At 36.1% G+C, this 26,269-nt stretch overlaps 1 protein-coding gene across 1 annotated transcript in view; it reads right to left on the reverse strand.

The window, feature by feature from the left end:
* Positions 1–26,269, reverse strand: part of ANOS1 (anosmin 1) — a 134,540-nt gene that overhangs the window by 15,981 nt on the left and 92,290 nt on the right. The window contains exons 7-9 of the mRNA XM_032100603.1: positions 22,348–22,550; positions 19,703–19,850; positions 14,738–14,887 (exon numbers count right to left, since the gene is read on the reverse strand). Of these exons, the coding sequence (XP_031956494.1) occupies positions 14,738–14,887; positions 19,703–19,850; positions 22,348–22,550 (501 nt within the window). The remainder of the gene's footprint in view (positions 1–14,737; positions 14,888–19,702; positions 19,851–22,347; positions 22,551–26,269) is intronic.

The raw sequence follows: 26,269 nt of genomic DNA on the forward strand, positions 1-26,269 counted from the left end.
TAAGTAAGAACAGCAGACATCTTATTCAAATAATTGCTTTAATTTTAAATTTATGTAAAGAAAAAAAAAAAGGCAATACAGGACAATTACTTTAAAAATCTCTTCATGATACTGACAATGAAATTACCTCCAGATACCCAAGCTAAAGACTTTTAGATCTGTAAGACAAATGCACATATCTAATCTTTTCAAATAAACTAATAGCTGATGTTAATTATTTTGACTATGGTTTTTAAAGTAGATTTTCTGAAGCATAAATTGTTTCTGGACTGTAGTAGGTTGAACCTGAGTTGATGGACTTAAGAAAAAATGTCTATACAGATACCACATGACCATGTTCTTAAAATCCCACATACACTTAGCTCTTTTTCTCAACAAGGGTATGCAGCTAACTTTGTTGGACAGAAATCTCACATCTCTAATTAGAAATGTATGGATCAGGTGATGCTCCAGAGCATGCTTTTTAAATTTACCCCAAACTGCCTTTCACACGATCATCTCCACAAAGCTGTCAATAGTGTTTAGAAATATGTTCTTCACCAGATTTTTGTGCTTTCTTCCCCTCCCCAACTTAAACTCTTTAGATCCATTTTAACAAAAAACAAATAAATATATTTCAGATTTTTCTGGATGGAATATGTGCATTTATTCTATATCCTCAAACTTTAAAAACAGCTCAAAATTCTACTAATGCCAATGCCAACTACATCTGTTTGCCACTTGGAAAACTTCAGGTTCATATGCACAATTTAAGCATCTTAAATTGATATACTGCAACATAGCCTAAGCTATGGCTGCACAATGGTTACTAGGAATGCACTCGGCTGAACCTCATCATCTCCCCACAGAATTTAAAGCTCTTGAGTGCCATTGAGAAAAATAATCCAGCAGAATGCCAGGTAACTCTGCAACTTCCCCTAGAGGGAATTTCTGGTTTAAATGGTTCTACAGTTTATTTAAAATAAACTAAATTGTAAAGGTGATTTCTTTTTCTCATCTTTGTCAAACTCTTCCGTTTTGTACAAATGTGTTACTGCCAGCCATAGGAATAATTTCATCTAATGTGGTTTCTTTTTTTTACCATGCTATTGCAGACAGCTACTTTTTCTGCCTCAAATACTTTTTTCTCCTTTATATTGCAGTGACTGTTCCAGGAGGGTGCCAAATTGACTATCATAAGGAACTGAAGCTTTGTAGCTGAAAAATTGGCATAGCATGGGCATAAAAGCAGTGAAATTTGTTCATGGCAGCCCAACACCACCAATATGGAGCTACTCCAGGAAACCAGGTAAACAGAAGTATTTATTTCTTTGTATCCTGAGATCCACAGCAAGAAAACTGCACCAGACTGCAGTTTTGGGAACGGGGGCTACTTCTGCACTGGTTTGCTTGAGGTCTTTAGGTAAAGCACTTCATGGCTTCTTATCTCTATTCCACCCCTGTCAAGTAGTGCAAATGATAACAGTGTGTGTTGTAAAAGTATTTCAGCTCTTGTATGTTATTCTGATGTGGGTCTCTACTATTTGGTACAAAAATGCCAATTAATACCAGCTGTGACAGCACTATTATGCAGGCAACCAAATTACAAAAACTTATTAGAAAGGAACATCAAATGGGATTTGCTGGAAGACAAGGTTTCACAGCAGACGTGTTCAACAGCAGCAGCTCAAATTAAGGTTTAATTACAATAAAAATGTCTGGCATCAATAAACACGGTAACATCAAGTTGATTTCTGCATCATGACAGGATTGAAAATAATTAACATGCAGTGTCTGACAGATTTTCCCATTAGAATAAAAGACAGTATAAAAGTAAATATTATAAAATAAGACATATGAAAACCTTTACCTGCTAGCATAAAATTATTAATTTAATGCAAATAACTAGCAGCTGTGAAATTAGTATTTCAGTAAAAAAAGAAACTACATTCTGTATTTTTTGTCAAGATATCTCAACAAACTGACTCCCTCCAAAATATATACATATAATTAATATGCTAACTGTACGTCAAAAGGAGCTGCTATCAAAGCTTGGAAGATAATGAGCCATATGTAAGCCTGCTGTCTTCATTCAGAGCTAACCTTTCTTCACACAGAATGCCATAAGGAGGATGAAATATCTGTGAAACTATTCAGTAAGAAAATTATTGAAATAATTTGTTCTGTGTGCAGGTACACCTTTAAATTTATTGTATTTTGTTAGATCTGGTATTTCACATAGCAAACCACAATGAGTTTTTGTGACTGGTCACATGTTCTTTGTTTTTCTTTGCATACTGGGGAGGTTGTTCTTACAAGCTTCTGAGCACACTGGCCATTAATCAACAAAGCACTTAGGCATATGAACAGTTGCGTTAACTTCAATAGTTAAGGGTAGCTAAAGGGTCAGGCCAGAAAGTTTAGAACCTAGCAAGATTAAGACACTAATGACCATCAAAACTATAGTTAAAAGATGGTCTTGAACATGTCTTTGATGGTCTTAGACTAACAGGAAGAAGGAAATATAAAAAAATTAAGTAATTTCCTTTCTGGATCATGTGTCTTGCAGCATTATTGCTCTAAAAGTAGGCTACAGTAAGGGGAAAATATTTTATATTTAATATCACAACACAGAGCAGAATCTGCTCAGGGCACATGAAATACATTAATTGTTTCTACTGTGAAGTCATAGTATGATTTTTCAGAGCTCTGTATAAATCCTGTGTCAACATACCATCCAGGAAAAAAATATTTACCTCACTGTATTGAATGGTGAAGGTGTAGCAATGGTAAATGGTAAAATTAATGATGCCTTGCACGTAGTAAAACATGATCAACTCTGAAGTGCTCAAAGATGTGTACAAGTCAAAAGCTTCCTGAAAATATGTTCCTGCTCTTTCTCCTCCCAGTATGTAGCCCCTGATACACCTTTACAGCTGGGGACCTACTACAATCCAGCACTGATTCCAACCCACCACTCCAGCAGAAGGATGAGCAGCAGCAGCTGCTCTGCAGCATCACCTGCCTGCATTTCCACACCACAAACTATAAAGCAAATATTTGAGATAGAACGTTATGAAGTGTCCACTGCTCTCTCAGGCTTGTGTTCCTCTGTTTATTGGACCAACACAGTTTTCCACATTACAAAGATGTCTACAATATACAATTTTCCTTTAATGCTTTTTCTGATAAAATTCAGTTGCTGGAGAGGTCCCGGAAAATATGCAGGGAAGGCTGAAATATGGGCAAAATCCAAGTGAACAAATGAAGCAGTGTTATTTACTACTAGTTTCTTCAGTTTTGAAGACATGATCAGCGTGAAGTGATTCACATGGTATTTATTGCATTGTAATAACAGCATGACAGAAGACCAGTTTGGGAAGGGATACTTCAGTGTACTGCAGAGAAGCAAAATATGATCTCAGTCAGGACTAGATCATAACACTTATTTATTTCTTCATCTATTGGTTCATGAGCCATTATATTATTCTGATTCATGGTGTCCAACATTTGCAATCTGAAGCTAATGATAGGACAAGACGTAATGCTATAATAACAAGTGCTATTTTACTCATGGTAGTTTAGCAAACACAAAATGAGGTAAACACTACCTTCAACTAATGTTAAAATGCTGCATTGATGTGATAATGCTTTGCAAGTCTCTCTGCATTCCCCTTTTCCCTGTAAAAACTACTTGTTCTGTCTCAGGCATTTTAGGTGACTTCTCTTGAAAAAAATTAAATGATAACAGCTCTGTCTCTTTTGCTTCCTCTGCACTGATTCACCCTATGGTGTAAAAAAAAAATTTTGTTTGGTTATGAAATTCATTGTACTCGTGACATCTCTTGAGAAAAAAAGCTTTTTAATAATCACCTATTCAAGCAGTATGATTAAAAAAACCACCAAAACCTTCAGCTGACATTTAAACTTCACTCAACAAACAATTCTTAGCAAGACAAACTATACTGTTTCCTGCTCTTACATGGAATATAAGAAGCTTCAGTTAAATCACAAAGATTTTGTTTCTCATATTATGCCATTTAAAACAAACTTTCTTTCTATAGAACACATTCTTCGTATAATAGAACAGAAAGCCTTTCCAAAAATGATATTAACAATTACTGTGTAATTTAAAGACAGGCCTGAGACACAGTATTTTTGTCCATATCTAGACCTAGGAAACCTCAAGGTCTGAAGCTGTTTATATTGAAGGATTTAAGTCTGGGATCATCTCTAAGCCGGATTACCTCTTGCCTTACTTATTTTCCCACACACAACATCCTATACAAAGTGAGTTTAACAGGATCTCATTCTGGTTTTCCATTACACGGAAATTTGCCTCTTGTAAGCTCCAAGTCTCACAATAGCTGCTTGTAGCCTGAATAGAGGCTTTCTACATTACTCCCTCATAGCCAGATTTTCAAAGCTATCAAAGCACCTGAATTTAATGAAAAAGAAAAAAACCCAAACAAACAAGTCCAAGGCTTGCCAAGGTTATACATATATTGAAAATGTCACCAGGTGCTTTACCATTAACTTTAGCCTTCTGTGTAACATTGAAAAATGAGGACAATAATTTAGATGAGCAGACTATAATGAAGGTAAGCTGACTATACTGAGGGTAAGTAATCTTGGAATCTCTCCCAGTTCCAGAGTTAAAGTACAGACTCATCTTGCCCCTAATTCCACAGCGGGAGGAGATGCAGGGAGGCACCAGCTACTCCCTTCTCTCTCAGACCTCATGCAAAAGCCGTATATGGATGGGTTTGCATGCAAGTACAGTGATCCACAGAGTTCCAAAGCTGGACTTTCCTGATATGCATTATGGAATGCCACACCAGGATGTTGCCTTGCTGAACTGGTATTCAAAAAGTTTATGGCATTAACATGCAGTTTCTAAATCTGCAGTTTAAGATTGATGAGTCTATGAGAAAAAGAACAAGCAAAACCAGGTTAAATATCTATAAAATCTATCTATAAAATCATGTGCATACAGACAAGGTAAACAGAGCAAGAATTAGGATTCATATAAATGTAGAAGAATTGGCTTTAAAAAAAAAAAAAAAGTGGTTCTACATAGAGAAAGCACTTAAAACTTTGAAACTCCATCACTCAGGATGTTTCAGATGCCCTGAAACTTAGTGACCCTCATAGGACACTGGATATTATTGTGAAGATAAATGCATCAGAAGTGAATAAACACAGTGAAATTACATTGGGCTCAGGAATTTTCATTAACTAGAAGGTAGCTGAAGCTGGAACAATAACATGCAGAAATACCATAACACTCTTGCCCTATTCTTATGTTTCTTTGGATTTGCTTTTGGCCACTGCCAAAAACAGAACATTTATTGGGTAGGATCTTTGGTCTAGACTACTATGGATATTTTTGTACCCAGTTTATGATCACAGGAGCAAAACGAACTGATATTAACAACTCATTATACATCGTGGGACATCTTAGATTATAATTTCAGTTTCAGATACCCTTATTTTGGTCTCTTTCCCTCCAACTCTACTTATTCAAATAGTGCTTTTTCCTTCCGCTATTTATAGTGTTAATGCAACTGGTTTTATGGCCACCTACTAAACTAGCTAATTAAAAAATACAGGTTAAAAAGAGGCATGTGGAGGAAAATTGACCCAGTTTACAAGAGGACACTCATTAGTTTAAACCACCTTCACCATAAGCATGATGACTCCCTGCTGATAGGTTAACCTCTCCTGGATCATAAGCTCAATACTTTATCCAGAACTTAGGCAGGCTAAGAGAGCACTCATGAGTACTTATTAGCCCATAGCTCATGAGAAGTATCTTTTAAACTGCTGAACCTCAGTACCTTTTACTTGCAGTAGGAGCGGTAGGATTGCTCCAGGTGTGACAGTGTATGCACGTGAGACAGGGCTTTGAGTTAATATGACCCAGTGATACAGTTTGGGGAAAGGAGAGGAAGAGCTCAGTTGGTCAGAGCACGGTGCTAATAATACCAAGGTTGTGGGTTTCATCCCCATATGGGCCATTCACTTAAGAGTTGGACTCGATCCTTCTGGGTCTCTTCCAACTCAGAATATTCTGTGATTCTGTACTTGGATAGTACAAAACTTGCCATTTTACCCCTCTGTTATTGAGACTGCCTCACATCAGACGTCGCCATTGACAAGTCTAGTGACACTATATATGTATGCATATATGTATAGAAAATACTGTGTTTATTGTTAAAATAATTAACTTTACAGGTTGTGGTAATACTCAGGAAGGAATTAGAAATCCAGAAAAAGTGTACTAGTCAGACAGTATTATTGAAGTTATATAAAGATGCTGGTTTTGAAAATCTATATTTTCCTAAAGAATTAAAAATCAGGCAAGAGATTATTTATTAGTTGGCCGGTTAATTTTTTCAACGCCTTCAAGTGGGTTAAGTCTTGATAAGTGATTTTGCAATGGAATACTGAATGTGTACCTGCAGTCTGACTGTAGGTATGCATTCCACCTAATGATGGTCTATTTTTGGATTGAACTCATGGACCAGGTAATTTGCAATTATATTTCTATTTGATCTTTTAATGTAAGTTCAAAAGAAATCAAGCTTACATTTCTATCAGTTACTAAATTTAAGAATGAAAAGAAGATTTCTTTTAAATGCATAAATTAAGTCAAAATAAAAACATTTTCACAATGACTAAAGATGTTCTGGAGTACAATTCAGGTCATACATAAATTTTAAAATGAAGCAATAAATGGTTTAAATGTACAAAGTGTACAAATGTACAAACCAGTCCAGTACAGCCTTCAGCAGACATCAGAGGGTGCCTGTTAAGTAAAATCAGTGTTCTGTGCTGTCTGTGCTCTGGGAACACAGTGGGTCATTCTGATTTGACTTGTGATTAGTTGATTTCCTGGCAGACTTTGAATCAATTCCAATTACATTCCTGAGACTAACAGTTGGACAAACTCGCCTCTAAATCTCTCATACCAAGAGCTTTAACCACCTACCCTGAAAGGTATGGAGGTTTGGAAGCAAGTGCAAGGCAACAAGCAATGGTTTTCTGTTCTGCCTGTGAAATCATGAAGAAATGCAGTAAACTGTGCCTTTGAAAAGACTTTCCAATATTGTCCCATTTGCAGGAGAAGTGCCACTGAGGTTGCCACCACTGTAAATGTAATTTTAAAACTTTATAACTGGCCCCACTAATCAATTGCAGGCTATTTGAGAATATGAAAACCATCTGCTTCACCAAATTCTATTATTTGTGGTTGATGTTTATCATGACTCCCACCAGTAACAAGTGTTATAAGTATTTCACATTTGGACAGAAACCAGTCAGAGTCCTATAGGCACTTCAAAAAGGAAAGCAAGCAGAACTGGAGACAGTCAGATGCTCCCCTTTTCGTCCTCTTCAAAAGGGCAAAGAGATTTTTCCTGAAACTACATTAAGACAAAGTAAAGGAGTAAGACAAAGTTAGAGAGGAGTAGGAACCACAAAGACACTTCTGACAGGATGTTCTGTTAACTCCAGAATAATTTCCCATGATAATTAAAGCTGACAGCACTATCTTTCTCCCAGGCACAATGCTGTGGAAGCCCATAGGATACAGGCATCTGAGTCAGATGTAGCACATGTGGAAAAGCAGATTCTGTAATATCTACTAGTGCGTTTCTAAAGAGGTGATCTAGTTGAAGGGTCCTGTGCTTAGAGCCAGCTTTACTAATTAAATCCCTAAATACTAATGCACATTATGCCCACACAGGCAACTACTGCTGAGACAAAGTCTCTGTATTCCCATGGAAGTCTGAGGGCAATATATTAGCGTATACTTCACTACAATTAACAGTCACATCATTTTGTTGAAAGAACCATCTGGACCACAGTGTTTCTTGAAGTACAAGTATTTTACTGCTTGAATATCACTAATTAGAATATGGCTAGCAGCTCAAACACTAATCTGCCCAGTGCAACAGCTAGTACCAAACTAAATAATGCTTTGGCGTTAAGCAAGTACTGAGGAATTCTTTACAGTAAAAGCTGGAAACTCTGCCACTGAAGGATATCTTCACCTTCAATGGCTCTACTTCCATGAGAAAGGACCATTTGGTATGTGTTATCAATGGGAAAGCTTTCATTTTAAAACCTGCCATATGAAATACCTTATTACAAAGAAAGAGTCAGCACACAGAGTCACTTCATTTATGTCCCTGAACTGAGTGAAAGTTAATTTTGTTTTCCTAAGATCTGGGTTTAAAAGCATCTGTGTTAGCTCTCTATTTGCTTTGCCTTGCCTTGCATTTTTATTCTGCTCTGTAATTTAATTCATTATTCTTGTTTGGTTGATTTATCAGACAATGGAGGATTCTCTGCCTCTCCCTGCCTTAAGTGTTCTTTTTTTCTTCTGCTTTAGCATTTACAGAAACACAAAGAAAGAAGCCTGAAGCCAAGTCTTAATGCATTTTAAATATTTGTCTTTTTAAGCAAAACCAAGGGGCAGATATATTGATTTTAAATATCTAGAAGTACTTAAAATGTTTAATTTAAACAGGGGAAGTAAATGCACGTAGACAATTCAAAGAAAAGGAAACTAAAGCTTTACCCGAGCAGAGTTGTATTATACTCAAATAACAGGCACTAAGAAAATGGTAGTGAAGGCAGAGTAATGACTTAGAAAATATTGTTGTGACAAGTGCTTTGGAAAGAAATTACATTCTGATATTTTAGTGTATTATAATTATTGCAGCAAGTGATGAGAATTGATGCGGAGAATTCATAAAGGTGGGATTTTTTTGCTTCTGTCTGTGGGCAAAATTTTATTTTCATACACAGATTTGCAGCAACTTGGAGGCTTTTCAGCTAAGTCAAACACTCCGCTCTAGTTGCCCAACCACAGAAAAACAGAGAAAACTTAAGCATCTTTTTATTCTCACTCTTTCAGTCTTGATTACTGCACAAGTTACTGAGGTTCTTAATCATCCTAAGTATCTAATCCTTTTAAACAGGGGTTTAAGAGTGCATCCATTCTTGGTAATGGATGGTACTCTGTGACCTCAGCACCAAGGAGTTAAAAGTGATTTGGTTAATTTGATTCCACTTCTTGACAATTTCTAATTTCACACATCAAGATGGCCAAAAAATCTGGCCATGAACACATTCTACTTTTCATTTACAAAAGGGGGATTCATGCTGTTTAAGGAATGTACTGTTTCTCTAATCCCAGGCCTAAATGAGAGGCAGCAAGGGAAAGACATTTATTCCTTCAGAAAGAAGCTATTCTATTCATATGCAACATGCTTTTGGATGATTCTGTCTAGCAATATCATGTGCATTTGGTAAGTACCTTGTACTGCTTGAAGTGTGGAGATATTTTTGCTAGCATACATCCTGAAGTGATTATTGTCATCATACCAAAGTATTCAAATGGAAAGATTATTTCAGAAAGAGCTTTATTTTAATGTAGAGTCCAAATTCTACATTCCATTCGTGCCTCATGCTTACTAAAGTTAATGGGACTTGAAGAACAGGCCCAGATAAGACTTTCCTGCTTACCAAATTGTGGCGCATTGTGATGCTTATGTATGGAAATCCCTCCCCTTGCTCAGACTTTTATTCAAACACTGTTCACTTTCTGAGTACTGATATGCAGTCACTCCTTTACTGTATAACAAAGTCAGTTTGGTAATAATTTGCAACACCCCCTCTGGTGCAGTTGTTGCACAGGACAGAGGTCTGATGAATTCTGTTCAGAAGGATGATATAAAACCAAGAGCTTCAGCCCTGATGTCATCACTGTGTTCTTTTCACTGCCTTCCTAGAGGCAAAGTTCACATCTGCAAAGTTCACTGAGGAATACATCGTCACAGCCATGGAAGAACTATCTTTGAAAAGTCAAGAGACGTCACCATACCTTCTGGAAATCCTAAGGCACATTGCAATAAACTTACATGGCCTCTGCAGGCTGGTATTGATGGAGGATAAATTCCCTGTCGTTGAAAAAACAATGACAATATCTGTTACAGGGCCTTACAGACAGAACTGAATAACTCGATTTAACTTCACAGTTTGACTGAGCAGATGGTTGGACCAGCTGACCTCCAGAAGTCCCTTCCAGCCCATTTAAAATTCTTCTATGATTCTGACCTATTTTTAGCTCTTTAGACTGAGTAAAATGATTCAAATTCAAAAGTAAAATAGTTTTTCAGCTAAAATGGGACCAATGAAAATAAAGAAATAATCTAAAACAACCTTAGGAGCATGTTTGTGTTTCTTAAGTGATATAAGCAATCTACACACATCTTTCATTCTGTTTCTGTAATCTGTGGTATGCTGTGAGGCTATAGTGTTGGGAGACAGTAAAAAACTCCTCTAGAGAGCCATCTCAGTTTAAGAGGAAATTTTAAAAAAATTTTAAATCTTTGGTCTGCATAGAATGGTACGACCACTGAATTAGGAATACAATAAAAAATTCTGAGCAGTTATTAATATAGAAAACTAATAACTCTTTTTTTACTAAAAGAAAGACTGCTGTTACAGCAGCTCTTAAACTTTTCATTACAGTTAAAAGACACTATTTCAACATAACAAGGGCAACTGTAGGGTTGAACAAAGTTCAGTAAATTTCAGCAAAGGCAGGGTCCTGCACCTGGGGAAGAACAACCCTCTGCACCAGTACAGGGTGGGGGCTGATCTGCTGGAAAGCAGCTCTGTGGAAAAGGACCTGAAGGTCCTGGTGGACAATAAGCTGCCATGACCAGCAGTGTGCTCTGTGGCCAGGAAGGCCGATGGGATCCTGGGGAGCATTAGGAAGAGCATTGCCAGCAGGTGGAGGGAGGTGACTTTGCCCCTCTACTCAGCCCTGGTGAGGCCACACCAGGAGTGCAGTGTCCAGTTCTGGGCTCCTCAGGACAGGAGAGACGTGTAGCTCCTGGAATGGGTCCAATGGAGGGCAACAAAGGTGATTAAGGGACTGCAGTATCTCTCTTATGAGGAAAGGCTGAAGGAGCTGGGCCTGTTCTCTGACCTCCTCTCAGAGAAGAGAAACTGAGAGGGGATCTTATCAATGCTTACAAATATCTTAAGGATGGGTATCAAGAAGATGGGGCCACAGTCTTTTCAGCTGTGCCCAGTGACAGGACAAGGGACAATGGGCAGAAACTGAAACAGAGAAAGTTCCATCTAAATGAGGAAAAAAATTCTTTACTTTGAGGGTGATGGAACAGTGGAATAAGATGCCCAGAAGGGTTGTGGAGTCTTCTTCTCTGGAGATATTTGAAACCTGCCTGGACATGACCCAGTGCAATCTACTCCAAGTGAACCTGCTTTAGCAGGGAGATTGGACTAGATCATCTCCAGAGGTCCCTTCCAAACCCAGCCATTCTGTGATTCTGTGACAACATACTGGTTTAAATCTTCACCTAACAAAAAGCCCATCCAAAATCTAAATAACATTTTTATTTCTTCATCTCTGCAACCATCTCTTGTTCGTGTCATGAAGTCTAACACAGAAAGTCCAAAAATACTTGAAAACCAAACCAGATAAAGCAAAGACTACTATAACCAACTGAAATTTGATCAATTTACAAATGTCCAACATGTTTAAGCTTGAGACGTTTATTTCTTGAATTATTATTTTTTATCATAGTAACTCTTACGCTTATCAACCTACTTATTTCACATGGTTTCATGCTGGCCTCTTAATTTTTCTGTTTTAAAGTTATACATACTAATTTAGGACTGTAGAATGGCTGTGTTTCTCCACCAAAAAAAGTGTTGATTTTTAATAGCAAACTACGCAAAAAAGAACATTAGTGCAATCAACAGGGACTTCTGTGTTCGCCCACCATATAGGAGACAAACAGGCCAATTTTTTGTCAGGAACAATTTGAACTCTGATTGCCTACCTACAATAGAAATAGATGCCATGCCACTGAGCAGGCTCAGGTAAGGTCTCTCTCAGAATTTCAGTATTATACTTGCTGCACTCTAATACCTCCTACAAATCCCTAAACACAACCTAAGACAGTGCAGTTCATAAAGGAGAAAGATGTGTGGGTACAGTTCCCAACACAGCTGGCTCAGCAACTGCTGTTTGTCAGGAAGATGGGACACAGCCAATGTGATTTTCCTGCTGTGTTCCTTGCACGGTCACACAGACCTGCTCTGCAGTAAATTGTCACTAGCAAATTTACAGTACCTCATCCACGCACTACATAATCTCCAAACTCTTGCAAGGGCTTGTAGAAGCTGCTGGCTTCTTGGGAGCAGGTAATTGGCTATATTTTAGTTTCACACAAGGCAATGGCTCCTGCTGAGTTACTGCATGTGCTGTCACTCAGAACACTGATATTTTCTTTTTAAAAAGGAAAAAAAAAAGGTAAGCATGATGAACCACCATATTCTGCCCCTCCTCACACACCTTTGCTATCACTGCTTGTTCTGCAAGACAAATGAAGGCATCTTCCACTGCATGGCTGGGGCACGTACCTAAACACCCCAGCACCCCTCACACAACTTGCCACCAGCCCAGGACCAAAATGGGCTTCTGGGTGTCCCCTTATGTGACTGGCTGCACACAGCTTCACACAACATGAGTCAGCTGTACAGTCAGCTACTCAGCAACTCAGCTAGTACAGCCCTGGCACAAGGTGACAGCATGTAAATCCATGTCATTTTTGACAGGTGACAAATCTGTCTATGGCATTTTCAGTTCTGGAAATTATACCACCTTGAAATCCTCTTATTTCCAAACTATGAGTCTCTATAAGGATGCTGACTGCCTTATTTCTTTTTATAGATATCTATAGCCTCTAATACAAATATTACCTCCCGGTATGTAGCAGACAGTGAGATGCAGCTCCAGATTTATATGAAACATTTAGGTTTCTATGGTGTAATGCCTCTAAGCTCAATAGCTGTGTTATAATACCATTATAAATAGTGGACACTTAGTTCAAGATATCTGCGTTGGAATAAGAATATTGCTGTTCTGCTCAGGATTTTCCCTCCATTAAGTATAACTAACTTTGGAAAAGTATTCACAAGGTGAATTTCAGTAGGGGTGCTGGCATTTTGGTCACAGGACACATGATCTTTCTTCTGGCAGCAGGCTGGCAGGAAAACAGCTGCAGCTGGATTGATTGTTCCACTGGGCTGAATCTTGCCTGCAGACTGTGAGTTGCACAACCCCATCTGACGCCTGTGGGAGACATCATTGTCTCCTCCTCTTTGAATCCTGTCCCTCATTTTTTTCAACACAGACTGCCAAGAGTAGAACCTCAGCTACAGAGAGACATTAGACATCTCTAAGCTTTCTACAAATGAGCTGCCTAGGCTCCCCTCTGCTCTCAGTAAAGAAGAGAGACATCTCCAGAGAGCAATCCTGCTGCTGTGGGGGATGAATTGTTTCAGAAGTCACCTGTTTTTCTCTTCTAACAATAAAAGGAGCTTGGACAATGAGTTGACATCTCACTTGCAGAGGCTAAAGTTTAAGGTGATCCGTCCCAAACAAGCTCAGAATGTATAAATCTCACTTTGGATAACGAAAACCACATTTTTTGGTAAACTGAATATTCCCGATTAAAATTGCCTCAACTTTTATTTAAACTTTAAATTGTTCCAGCTTTCCATGAAACAACCGAAAAAAGAAACATAATAGGGAAAGCAAGGAAAAAAAAAAAAAACTAGTGTAGCCAAGACACAGACAAATATTCAAAATGTGTATGTAGTCAGCTGAACCAAAGCTTGCAGGTTTTAGGGAGGAGTAAGGATAGGTCTGAAAGTAATTCACATAGGAGGGCCTGGAAGGTAACCATTCAAAAAGGCAGGCAAAGGATAAGAAGCAAAGGATACCTCTGAAAAGCCACAATATCCAGTGTGACATATTCCTATGTTACATAGCATAATTTAACATTTATATAGCCTGTCCTTATTCAGGGTGTTGCCACGCACATCTAAACCCAAAAGCATTTAAATATTTCTGAAATTCTTTGAAAAATTCAAGAAGAAAACATGATTGTCCACTTTGTAGCCCTTTATTTCAAGCACAAAAATTGAATGGATTTAATTTAGTGGTATTGATACACATGTAGATTGCTCTAAGTTAAAAAATGAATAGTGTGAGCACATTTTGAAATAACAGCATATGAACCTGTTATGGCTAAGCTGGAGCAACCTATATGTTCTTAGAGGACAAGAAAGGAAAATCCCTTTATTGATTTCTGAACATGAACAGACACTTTAAATTTATGTCATTTGCCTTTTAATTGGAAGGCTAAACCATAAAATTAGATAGATTTTTCTGAAAATCAGACGGATGCAGCCTAGCAGAAAAGTAACTTCAAGATGTTTTCTGGTTGTGACCTACTATCCATTCTGTTCTCAATCAAGGTGACTGATAAAGTTTGGCATAAAGCTAAACATTCATAAGTTCCTCAGAGCTTTTGTGGGTAAGGCCGAATTCTGCTATTTAAAACTTTACAGAGGTAATTCCTACCAAAATAAAAATTGTCCCAGCTCTGTGAAGATTCAGTGTCCCAATATGACTGACTGTAATTTTTGGATAGCTGATTCATGTAATTTCCTTCTGTAAGACATATACACAGACATAACACAAAGAGGAGAGGCAATGTTTCCCTTTAATGTGAAGATGAAAGGATGGAAGGATGGGTGTAGGATTCAACTATTAATTACTTATTGTATTAATGTTCTACAACTCTGAGATGGATGATAAGAGTCCTCCTTAGAAAAAACAGTAAAGCAAAATTTGACAAACCTGTCTTCTTCCAATAGACTTTGACCTGAAGTTGATTGTCCTGATAGAAAGGAGTTCCAATTTTAAGAAAACGAGTGGTTTTCCTTCTTTGAAAGGTCGGGTAAGGATCTACCAGTCCTTTCTGTGGTTTCCCAGCAGATGTCTGTTCCTCTGCAATACACAGAATGATCAGGAAACTATTTAGTTAACTACAGTGCTTTATAATGACTATGCTAAATTTGCTGAAATTCAGAAAATAATAGTATCTTTAATCCAAATGATCTTATTTCAGTTTCTTACCTAAATGAAATAAAGAATTAACTGTCCATAGTGGTTGAAAAATCACTCGTTTGAAATTCAGTCAAAGAATTTAGACAGTGACCAAAAAAGAGAAATAAGATTTTACAGGGAAATGCTCTGTAAATTTTCTGAAGAGTAATAAGGAAATGGACCGTATTTATAACCCCAAGAACAAAAAATGTTAACACAATGATCTTTTAAACAGGCACAGTATCTACCAGTAGTTCTCTATAATACTTCACAGTCTTTATATTCCTGCAGTGTTTGAATATGCACAAAATCCAAGGACAGCACTGAATGTAACCCACAGAGTGCCCCATGTGGTTACTACATCAAAGTAAATATAGTCCTCTGGTATGCTATATAAGAACACTGTGGTCAGATTAAAGATCTGTCTTGCCCACTTTCCTGTTCTCAACAGTGAATGGTGAATGCTTAGGAAAATATTGCAAGAGAGGAATTTTCTTTCAGCAATTCCCTTGGTGCTATGTGCCTTGCTTCCAACAAGCAATTGCAGTTGGCAATTTCATCGAGCATCTTGTTTGGCAACAATTTATCAACATTTAGCAGGGTTGACAGTACTTATAGATAGTTTCAGTTGAAAAGAAAGAAATGTTCATTCAAACTGCACTTTTCATTGCACACTTGCAAATGTATCTGATCCTATTAGGAGGATGAGATTATAAACAAAACAAAACAAAAAGCTGTATTTAATTCAATATTAAACACCTAAAATAAAACCAAAGACTAATAATAAGGAAGTAGCAAATTATTAATTACATACTTGAGAGAAAGAGGGAAAAATTAAGATTTCAATAGTTGTCACAAGTAACATATAAACTTGAACATTTTGCCTTATATGCAGCTTCAATTGAAACTCACTTGCTTTATGGCCAAATTTTACTTTCTCAGCCCTTTGAATCTGATATGATTTTTCATTTTGTTTGTTTATTTTAAATTAAACTACCAAACTTAAGGAAATTCTTTCTTAAGGTAACCATAATGTTACTATTACCTAAATGGAAATCAAAAAGTTATATAGAGAAGGACAAACTAAAATCTACCAGGTATTCCTCAATTTAAATTATTTCAGTTTTATTAAATCTCTACTTTGTTACTCTCTGTCTGCTCCACTTCCACAAAAACCAGGACACCAATTTAGAATATTTCTATATAAAGATCAAGCGAGAATCTTGCTACATTTCCCAGAAGTGAAGCACACAAATATAGTGAGGCAATGCATTTTTGAGTGTGGGGAAATGTAACGCCAGAGGGCTGAGGGCAAAGCTCAAAGAGGTCTGTAGGACCAAATTACTTCAGCAGGTTATGGGCTACCTCTATTCTGACAATAGGACCGGACACCTACAAACCAGAGCTTAATTCCACACAGAGCAGAGCATATGACAGTGGGACTTCAGCAAAATTGGCATGTTGCTTCTGGAACTACTTCCCAAAGGCCATGGAAGTCCCAAAATACAGACAAGCCATAAATGTCATGTCCTAGATAATATTTAAGGCATTTTTTTTGTTTCTTTTTCGTATTTCTCTATCTGCTTCTGAGTATTCTCAAAAGTACGTCAAGCAGGACTGGCTCTGTACCTACCTAACCTGAGTGAGATATAGAAGATGAATTTGCATCTCCTCCAGGAGTAGTTTTTACTTGCTTTTCTATGTAAGTTATAATCCAGCCATTTAAAAAAAAATGTCCAAAAAGACCTAAATACACCTCTCAGCAGAGTGCTCTATCGATTAAAATGTGTGGTATCAGTAGTTTAGGTTCGAAGAATCTTGAATCCGTTACCTCATGGCTTTAAGAGAAGGGATGCTCAGATTTTTCTATAAATTTAATACTGAAATACTCTAAAACAAATATGTGTTTTAGTTGGTACAGGCACTGATTTGCAGTTAAAAAGAAAATACTGCTCGTGAAATAAATCGATGTTCATAATCTGAACAGTCAAAATACTTGAAGTATATGAGATTACAAAAATACTGTACTCAGTATAGTGTTACTCTAGTTTAAAAAGCAACACAACAACTAATGAACCTTTTTGTACAGAAAGGTCACCCCAGTAAAGCAAAATAAAGCAGAAGGCATTAGAAAGTCTGTACTAATTAGACTTAAGTAGATAGCAGACTTTCACAAAAACTACTGATGGTCTGTTTTCTGAAGCAAAACAACCAAGGAGAAGGGAGGATATCGAAGTAAAACTGTGGAAGGAATTTAAATCTAGCTATGACAATGATAGGAAAGAGATGCCACTGGAGTGGACAGAAAATGATGAAACAGCCAAAGTCACGTATGAGGTATAGCATAATTGAATTCCATTTGGTAGAGGATTTGTAAGTAATAACTCAGATGTGACCTTCATCAGATTCTGAAAACCCAATGTTTTGAAGACGGAAAACTGAAACAAAGATCTTCTTCTCCCATCATAAACCCAAGGGTGATATAGACCAAGAGAGTCAGAACATTAGTGAGGCCATGGAGAGCTAATACAGCCCTACCAGTGAAAGGGGTTTTCACAGTAAGAATGAAATGGTACCAAAAATGACATGCTTGTATCTCAGTTACTCAGCTTCAATTTAGAAGGCTTTTGGTATATGCAAGGTCTTTATTTACTATTATGTTTAAAGATTATAATGGTCTGATCTAATGTCAGGAGTACTGATAAAGTATGACAAAGGTCAGTTGTTTAATTATCCCTACTCCCAAGATGGGAACACTTATAAAACTGTACTAATAATAAAATGAGAGAAAGAACTTCAAAAGCTTGCCCATTTTCTCTTTGGCTAGTTGTATATAATGGCATCTAGAACATTCTCCCACTTAGCAGGACACAGACCAACCTCAGACAGCTAAAATCCCAGCACCAGGATTCTTTGATGCAATGTAAACTCAGCTACATGTTCTTCCTTAAAGCTGTGATGTCATGTGGTGACAAGACAGTCAAGATGACTGGACTGAAAACTAAATACCTTAAAGTCTAGCACTGAGAGCCAGAACTTCACAGAAACTTTACCAAAAGGAGCGGGAAATTGTGTAGGGGGAGGGCGTGGAAAAAAATTTTTGCTTGTTTATCAAGTGAACTTCACAGGGGGGAAAAAAAAGAGAAAAAAAAATAGCAAACCCCACAAAAAATTGTTAGGAAAACAATCCACAAAATGTGAAATCTCTCATAAACACCAATGATACACTTCTAGTGGAGCTCAATGGCTCAGTGTATGGAATTAAACACCCAGTTCCCACCGTAATTTTTTCCTCTATTACATTTCTTGTGTACATGTAGAAAAGGAAGGAGAACTTAATGTAGTAACTGTAAGAAGATTTTGATACCATGCACAGTCCTGCAAACTAGGTTACCTTTCTAGGGGATGACAAAAAGCACAGGTACAATGTAGGAGGGCCAACAAGGAAAGGGCAGAACTCTTATATTCACTTACATTGGGCTTCACCGAGGATTTAACCCAAACCTGCCTAACATAAAGACTCTGGAGATTCAAGCTGATATTCTGGTATGGATTTGAAGCAAAGACTCAGTGTGTGGAAGAGATGAAAATTTGACCTTCTGCTGTCTCTTAAGATGGCCCAAAAAAGTAGTAAAGAGTAGATTAATATGGGAAAAAGAAGGATACTTAGGCTTATTTTTTCTTCTTGGTACATTAATATGTGAAACAACCACAGACAAGAAGGTCTGTTATAGCTAACAGCTACATTACAATATTTTATGTATACTGAAACAGAATATGGCAACAACAGCAATTGATTAGTGAGGTTAAAAGTAATTACAGTTCTGTTATGAAAATGGCTACAAGTTTAAACTTTGAGTGTACTTTAGAGAAAGAATGTAAATGAAAGGAAAATGAAATGGAGTCAGGGCAGAATAATTAAAATCACATTCTTTAACATCTTATTATCAGAATTCTGTTGTATTAGTTAATCAGAGACCCATCAGCAACTGGGGCAGTAACTCAGTATTGCATTGTAATTGTATAAATAGCATTTAACCAAGACTAAGAATCATGGTTTGCTGCCAGATTCAGATAAAATTTTCAAGTATATTACTTAGCATGTGAGGTTCTAAAGACCTTAACAATATATAACCTAACATCTAAACATCTTGAGATTTTAATTTGAATGTGGGTCCTATATGTGCAATATTTTGAGAATGCATGGTTGTGAGACATGGAACGTTTTCGATTCCCTAATAGAAGAGCCAATGTTTTATATATCAATTCAAGCTTTTGTGGTCCAAGAATCTGAATTAGTGGGCTACTAAAAATAGCCAGTTATTTTGAAAAATATTGCTAGTTAATACTGTCCAGCTAAGGAACAAAGAAATGCTTTTATTCAATCCATTTAGAAAAACATCAGTAGTCACACCTGTATTGCATCTAAAAAATATTAACACTACAGTTATGCAAAAGCTTCCATTTTCTTTGCAAGTGTTTACTTTAGTTGAGTGGAGTCTAAGTCAAAGAGTAAGGCAAAAACTGTCACCAATTTTAATATAAGAAATTTAACATGAAAAGGTTACTCAAGTTGACCAAGGGATGATCTTGTGCTATGGAACAGCCCGCTTTAAGAAGATGATTTTTTAAAATTTGAGAAATGATTATATAAAAAATTCAAATTCCAGATAAAGGAGAGAGAAAGCATTCAGGTGTTTGAGTATGGTTACTCACTATTATTCCTGATGTCCTGAGTCGTGCTAAAATGGAGAGAAACCTTAGCACTTTTTAAGCGTATCTGACCCCAACGTGTTACTGCCTGCAGCTCTACATTGTAGTTGCTGTTGGGTTGGAGCCCCTCCAGGACCACATAATTTTGGGCCTATAATAGAATAAATACACAAAGCAGTTATAATATTGCTGAAACACAGGCCTTTATTAAAAGCAGGCTTGTTATCTTAGGCACACTATTTTTCTGAAGTTAGAACACTCAAATATAAATTTCAGAGAAAAATTTACTTTCTGTAAAAAATTTCTTTAATTGGACTCTGTTTTTCTGTGTCATTTTAAAAATACTAACCTACTCAATGTTTGCATAATTTTGGCAGTTCCTTGGCAATTCCAAACCCATTGTTTAGGCAAAACCTAAGGGGTATTCTTCTATATAACAAGGTTTTTCTCTTATGCCAAAATCATTTTAGCAAAAGGAATTTAAGCACTTTATTCCCCAATTTCTGTGTCAGTAAAGCAATTGAAAACTTTTAGCTAGAGACGGACAGTCTGAAGATAGCTAAAATCCAACATTTAATACATTTGTCAATACATTCTATTTGTTTCAACTCTCAAAAATAAAAATTTAACAAACAAGCACAAACCAAAAACACCCTCTCATTGGAAATAACAGTTGTCCTGTAGAGAATGGAAAACAATAGAAAAAATACAGTTTCCAGTGTCATGGAAGTGTCTAAAATGGGGAAACAAGAGATTAGGTTTATCATTCTCCAGTCAAAAACCAATACATCAAGACAAGGCACATGATATTGCAGAGTCCAGCCTTCTCAGTAGTCTAATATTTTATTTTGCCTAGATTTAATTATAAAAAGATCCTTCTAGTCCATATGCCATGTGGAAGATATTAACCCATGTTTTCCTTAGAATTCCTTGTGTCTTTTGACAGACAGTACAGAGTAAAAAAGATAACCATGTACCAAGGTAACCGTCCCACATTTAACACTTGGGATGTTAAAAAGGGATTGTCAAAAAGCATTAAATAGTAATTATTTTTATTTGTTTAGTGCTGACCTATTGACTATAAGTCTTGACTAACAGTGGCAATATTGTAGTCAAACTAATTCAATGTCTACCTGGAATGAATTCATATGGAAAACAGTATGACATTATTTGGGTTGGGCTACATCTAAAGGCAAAAACTGGACAAAAAATAATCTTCAGTGATCTTTAACAATATAGATTTTTCCATCTTTCCTTTTTTTTTTTTTAGTGCTCCTGCCTTTTCCATTTTTAGCCTAAGAGTTGCTACAATATTCAAATGATCATTGATTAGCAATAGCATCTGAGTGTCCTGAATCTCACTGGCCTTGCTGTGCAGTTTCATGACATACTGCAGAAGAAAAAGTACAAGTCAGGAATAATATGAAAGATATTGTAAGAGCCTGCTTTTTCTATAAAATACACCCTGTATTTCCCTACATTCAAGGTCAGAACTTGGTCTCAATTACTGTAATGTTCTATAATGGATCTTTTTTAACATTATTTGTATGTAGGAAGTATCCTATGCAAAGGTATTAAAGATCCAGACCAATTTTAAATTTCTCTGAGGTTTCTGATTTAAGGACCAGCTCGTAGAGAGAAGGCTCCCTGATATCTTTAGGCTGAAGCCTCTTTCCTGAAGGTCTTTACCCAATGTCAGGTTTCTTGAAGAACACAAACTTTTCTATGTAGCACAGTCCAATCCTACTCCTGTCTTGCAACAATTATTTTTTTAAAAGACAATAAAGAACTAACTTCCTTTCTGTGCAAATTGACTTGCATAATTTCATCACACAGCCTTCGTTGCCTTTATTTCTGTCAGGGTTTGGTGGCTGAGGGACAGAGAGGGAATTGTGACCCTTTGACTGTCATTCATCACAGTGCAATGGGCAGCCAGAGCCAAAACACAGTGTTAACATTCTCACTATCAAAAGCACTGAGAATTAAGTTATGTCTAACTGACTTCTATTATTTCTATCTAATTATTTCTATTAACTGCTTTAAAACAATATGAAATTTGCATATGGATATCATATGATATGGATATCATAACAAAAAGCTTTCCAGTAAAGCAATATTTAATACATTATTCAAGAAACTCATAGGAACTTGCTGCTAAGGAAATATTGCCAGATCTTTGGTGCAGCAGTTTATTTAAAGAGTTTTGGGTATGTTTTTCCCTTGGACCTATACTGACTATTTAACGATCACTCTCTATGATAGTGTCACAAGATTTATTTGCAGAGTGAAAGAACAATGTGACAGATGATGTCAGGCTTTTTAAATAAAATAATCTTTAAGAAGCACTAACTGAATAAGGCTAAATTTAAAGGATTAACAGAATTTAACTTTTCATTCATCTTTCCTGAAAAACCTTATACTATTTACCTCTATTCTAAGGCAGAAGTTTACTTGTCTCCCAGGGTTCAGTGTAAGAAAAGGATTGAGAGGTCAAAAGTGTCTATTATGGCTTCATGATATTAAAAATTAGGACCACTACTTTACCAGTGGCTGAAATCATTGCAACTTATCACACATTTTATACTTACACTCTGTTTTGTGTCAGAAATAAACTGTATTTCTGTCCCATTTACTGATTTCTTTCTTACCCCATCGGTAATCTTCCTTCTCTTTTTTTTTGCTGGGATTACATATTTGCTGTACGTCCAGCTCCAGAAGACTTTGTAGTGGTGCACTGGGATATCAGGCTCTTCTGGAAGATCCCAAGTAATCATTGCATTTACACTCCCATCATTGTTTGCACTGATATTGGCAATTCTGATATTAGATGGAGCTGGTGGAGCAGATGGATCTGGAATTTAAAAAAAAAAAAAAAATATTCTAAGGTCAAAATTAGCTTCAGCGAGGTAAAGATTATCTTCATCTCATGTATTTATGAGGCATTCAGGAGCTGGATTAAACACTCTAAATACCTTGAGGAAATTTCAGGCAAAGACTTCTCATACCTGATATGGCTTCTTGTAAATTCTAGAAATTCAAATTCTACTGAAATAAAAATTATGAGTTAGCATCTAGTTTGTCATTATTCTGTGTTGTTGATAGTTCACAAACATTATGAAGCTTTATAAAAATGCACCTATCAGTTTCCCCTCTGTCATTCACTAATTTAAATATATAGCGAGTGTAAAACACTCAGGTTCTACAAGTGACCTTGTAGAGTCAGCACAGAACTGTATGGCTGAAACACTGAATATTTTTTCATTGCCAGATAATTCTCAGATGATAAAATTATGTTTTGACACCTTGAATGTTCCTTCAAAATTCTAATATTGATATCTACCACCATGGGACATAAACATTTCCTTAGAATAAATATAATTAAAGCATAATGATATATTATGCCATGGTAGAAATCAATAGGATTTTTTTTTAGAATGTCAAACAGCAATTAGCTACCTCTTTGATTTATTTCACTATTCTGGTTCAATTCCTGGTCAATATCAACTGAGATAGTATTCCTTCAGTTGTCTTTGTGCTGACTCTAGAGTCAGGAAAGAGACATGAGAGTCAGAGGTTGAATATTCAGAAAAGATTCAATATTGAATCTTTTCCAGTATTGAATGTAGGTCCTCCCTGTGGACTCACTATAAAATATACTGCCCCCAAGTAATGTGAATCAATGGAAATTTTGCAACCAAGCTTCTGAAAGTCCAATTTGCTGTTTACCAGCTCCTACTTTTTAATCCCACTTTTTCATTTCGACCTTTTTTTTAAATGTCTGTGGTAGCCAAAAATTGGTGACAAAATATAAGGAAACTGCAAAAACAAAATTTATGTAGAAGTAAGCAGTGAGACACAAAACAAAAGAAAATTAAAAGTATATCAGAAGAGTAAAGGAAATTCATAGTAACTAAGACATGTTATGAACTTCTAGCCATATGAACCATCACTTATTTGCCAGAAATAAAACTGGAGGTGTGAGGAGGGAACATCAGACATTCATTTACTGTATGCTTTACCTTATATTATTTTATAATGGTAAATGAGCTGTTAAATAAACATGCCAGGCATACTAAATTCATCAGATAATCCCTACGACAAATGGTCTCACCAAAAAATTCCATCATTTGGTTTATAAAAAAAGACACATTCAGAATTAATAAAGACAGCATTTCTCTTTTAAAGATCAGCAGATGTGAAATAATGACTTATTCGTGTTATTGAACAGGACTCTTGCTGCAATAACAATGGATGCTCCTGTTTCCTCACACATGCCATTTTAGTTAAATAGTAATGGATGGCCCTGTTTCCTCACACATATAATTCAACCTAACTTTTGGCCATAAAAGTTACAACGCATACTCAAGAATTCTGGAAATTCAACATAGTTTCCAAATAGTAAGAATGCCTTACCTCTCACTTGTTTTTTTTAATCCACTAGCAAGTCAGTTGTTTTTATTTTTTCTGGCTTTGGAGAAGCACTGCTGTTACACTTATTTCCTTACCTGTGAAGTTGCCAACTACTCCATCTCAAAGTATGCCAAACTATTAATTCCAGAATTAAAGAAAAATTTAGCTAAACTGTTTGTACTATTCTCTCATACAATTTTTCATTTACTTCTATTATTTAATAAGTAGGTATAAAATGTAATTTAGGGACAAAAACTATAAACAGAATCGTGGTTTATGTATCTAAGACCTTTATTAAGCATTCATCTTCACCGATTTAAAATGTTAGGGGCTTTTTTATGTTATATGGCATTATATTAGGGAAATAAAACATTTATAACCTGAAGTGCAACATGATCATATTACTGTAGGTGAATTATTCAGGTTATGTCCCAGAAGTACTATGCATCATGTATTATGTATACAAAACATATGGGATAAAATTAAAGTGTTTCAGAGAATATATCTTTCCAAATGATCAGATAAAAGCAAAAATAATTCAAACTGTAAAATAATTTGTCTTCATTCTGCCTCTACAAGAGATAGAAAGTCATTTAAAAAAAGATCTAAAAGTTAAATGAAACAGCTCTTCTGGACAAAGTGTATTACACGATTAAAAATATTTTGAAGTTCTCTTCACCAATTTTTTGTAGGTCTAAAAGTAAATGATCAAATTTAGATTCTTTCTTTTCAAATGTTTGTATCTCCATTCCAGCAAAAGAAAGCAGTAAGGAAGAACTGAAAGCACTGAAACCAACAGATTGTTTCTTCTGAATTCTACAGCAACAGCATATCACCCTGTACTTTTTATACCTGCATAGTTTATTGAAAACATTACTTTATCAGTAACATGTCTTCTGTGCTCACTAGACACAGTCCAGTCAGCAGACAAAACACTGATTCACATTTGAAAGAAAACCTATTTCTTCTTTTCTGTGTGAGAATACAAACATTGCATTAAAAGTTACTGGGTAATTATAGTTAAGGATAGAAAGAATGTCCTATTAGAAGGAATATACATGTGAAACAATACAGCAGTAGCAGATATTTTCCCGAGTGCCCTCTTTCTTCAAAGACTCTTTTGCAAGCCTCTCAAATGTCATCCACAAAAATGCCTTTGAACAAGAATGGTGGTGGCGGTAGAAGACAGAAAGGAGGAGATCTGCAGCTAACAGACATGAAAAGGTGAGACATTGAAAGTAACACATTTTCTCTAAGAGCTTTATTAAAAATAGTAGACTAAGCTTAAGAAAATAAAAAGCTATAAAGATGTAAAATATCAAAGATAAACAAAACTTTACAGTTTTGCATTTAATCAACTGAAAAAAATCCTGTCTGTATGTATGAATGCATCAGTAAAATATTTCATGCATTTGGGGTGTATTACCTGAAATATTAAGACATTCAGTGAACATTTCATATCAGATTAGGATCCATTCCATATTAAGTGTTTCAATACCACTATATAATTTATTCATCCATTTCAAGATATTTCTGTGACACTCATCACTATTACAAGTGACAGAATGATCATTTTGTAAGTTAAGAATCCAAGAATATTAATTGTTTGTTCATTTGAAAGGATTTCATTCCACCAGCAAAGCAGACAAGTGAGAAGGAATAGCAGGGTAAGACAATGTGATCTCTGTTAATAGGAAGAAAAACCAAACAACCTCAACCCCACCTTCAAAAAGAACACCCAAAAAACCCCAACATCCCTTAGGCCTCTCAAATAAACAAGAATCCAGAAAAATCAAAAAACCTGTGATGTGTTTACAAGCATTCTCCTCTATAATGCATGCCAGCCAGTTACCAGATAACAGATTAGTTGGTTTTTTCTGCATTATTGAATGGAAAAGTAATGTTTCTACACGGTGGTCTGTTATGTTATGTCCATGTAGATATTAAAAGGACTATACAACTTGTGCTAAAATACTTCAAGGTCTAATAACTGGTACTGAATCATAAAGCTTACACACATAAGGTGTTTGTTAACCTGACTATAAAGCTAAAGTGATGTTCTGCTGACTATAAACCTAACAGCAATTCTACTGTTAGTCTTCATATCTCTGTGATCCCTTTGACTGACTGCCCACATGTATAATTCAGATACACAGACAT

The sequence above is a fragment of the Corvus moneduloides genome, chromosome 2, assembly GCF_009650955.1.
Source record: "Corvus moneduloides isolate bCorMon1 chromosome 2, bCorMon1.pri, whole genome shotgun sequence".
NCBI classification, from domain to species: Eukaryota; Metazoa; Chordata; class Aves; order Passeriformes; family Corvidae; genus Corvus; species Corvus moneduloides.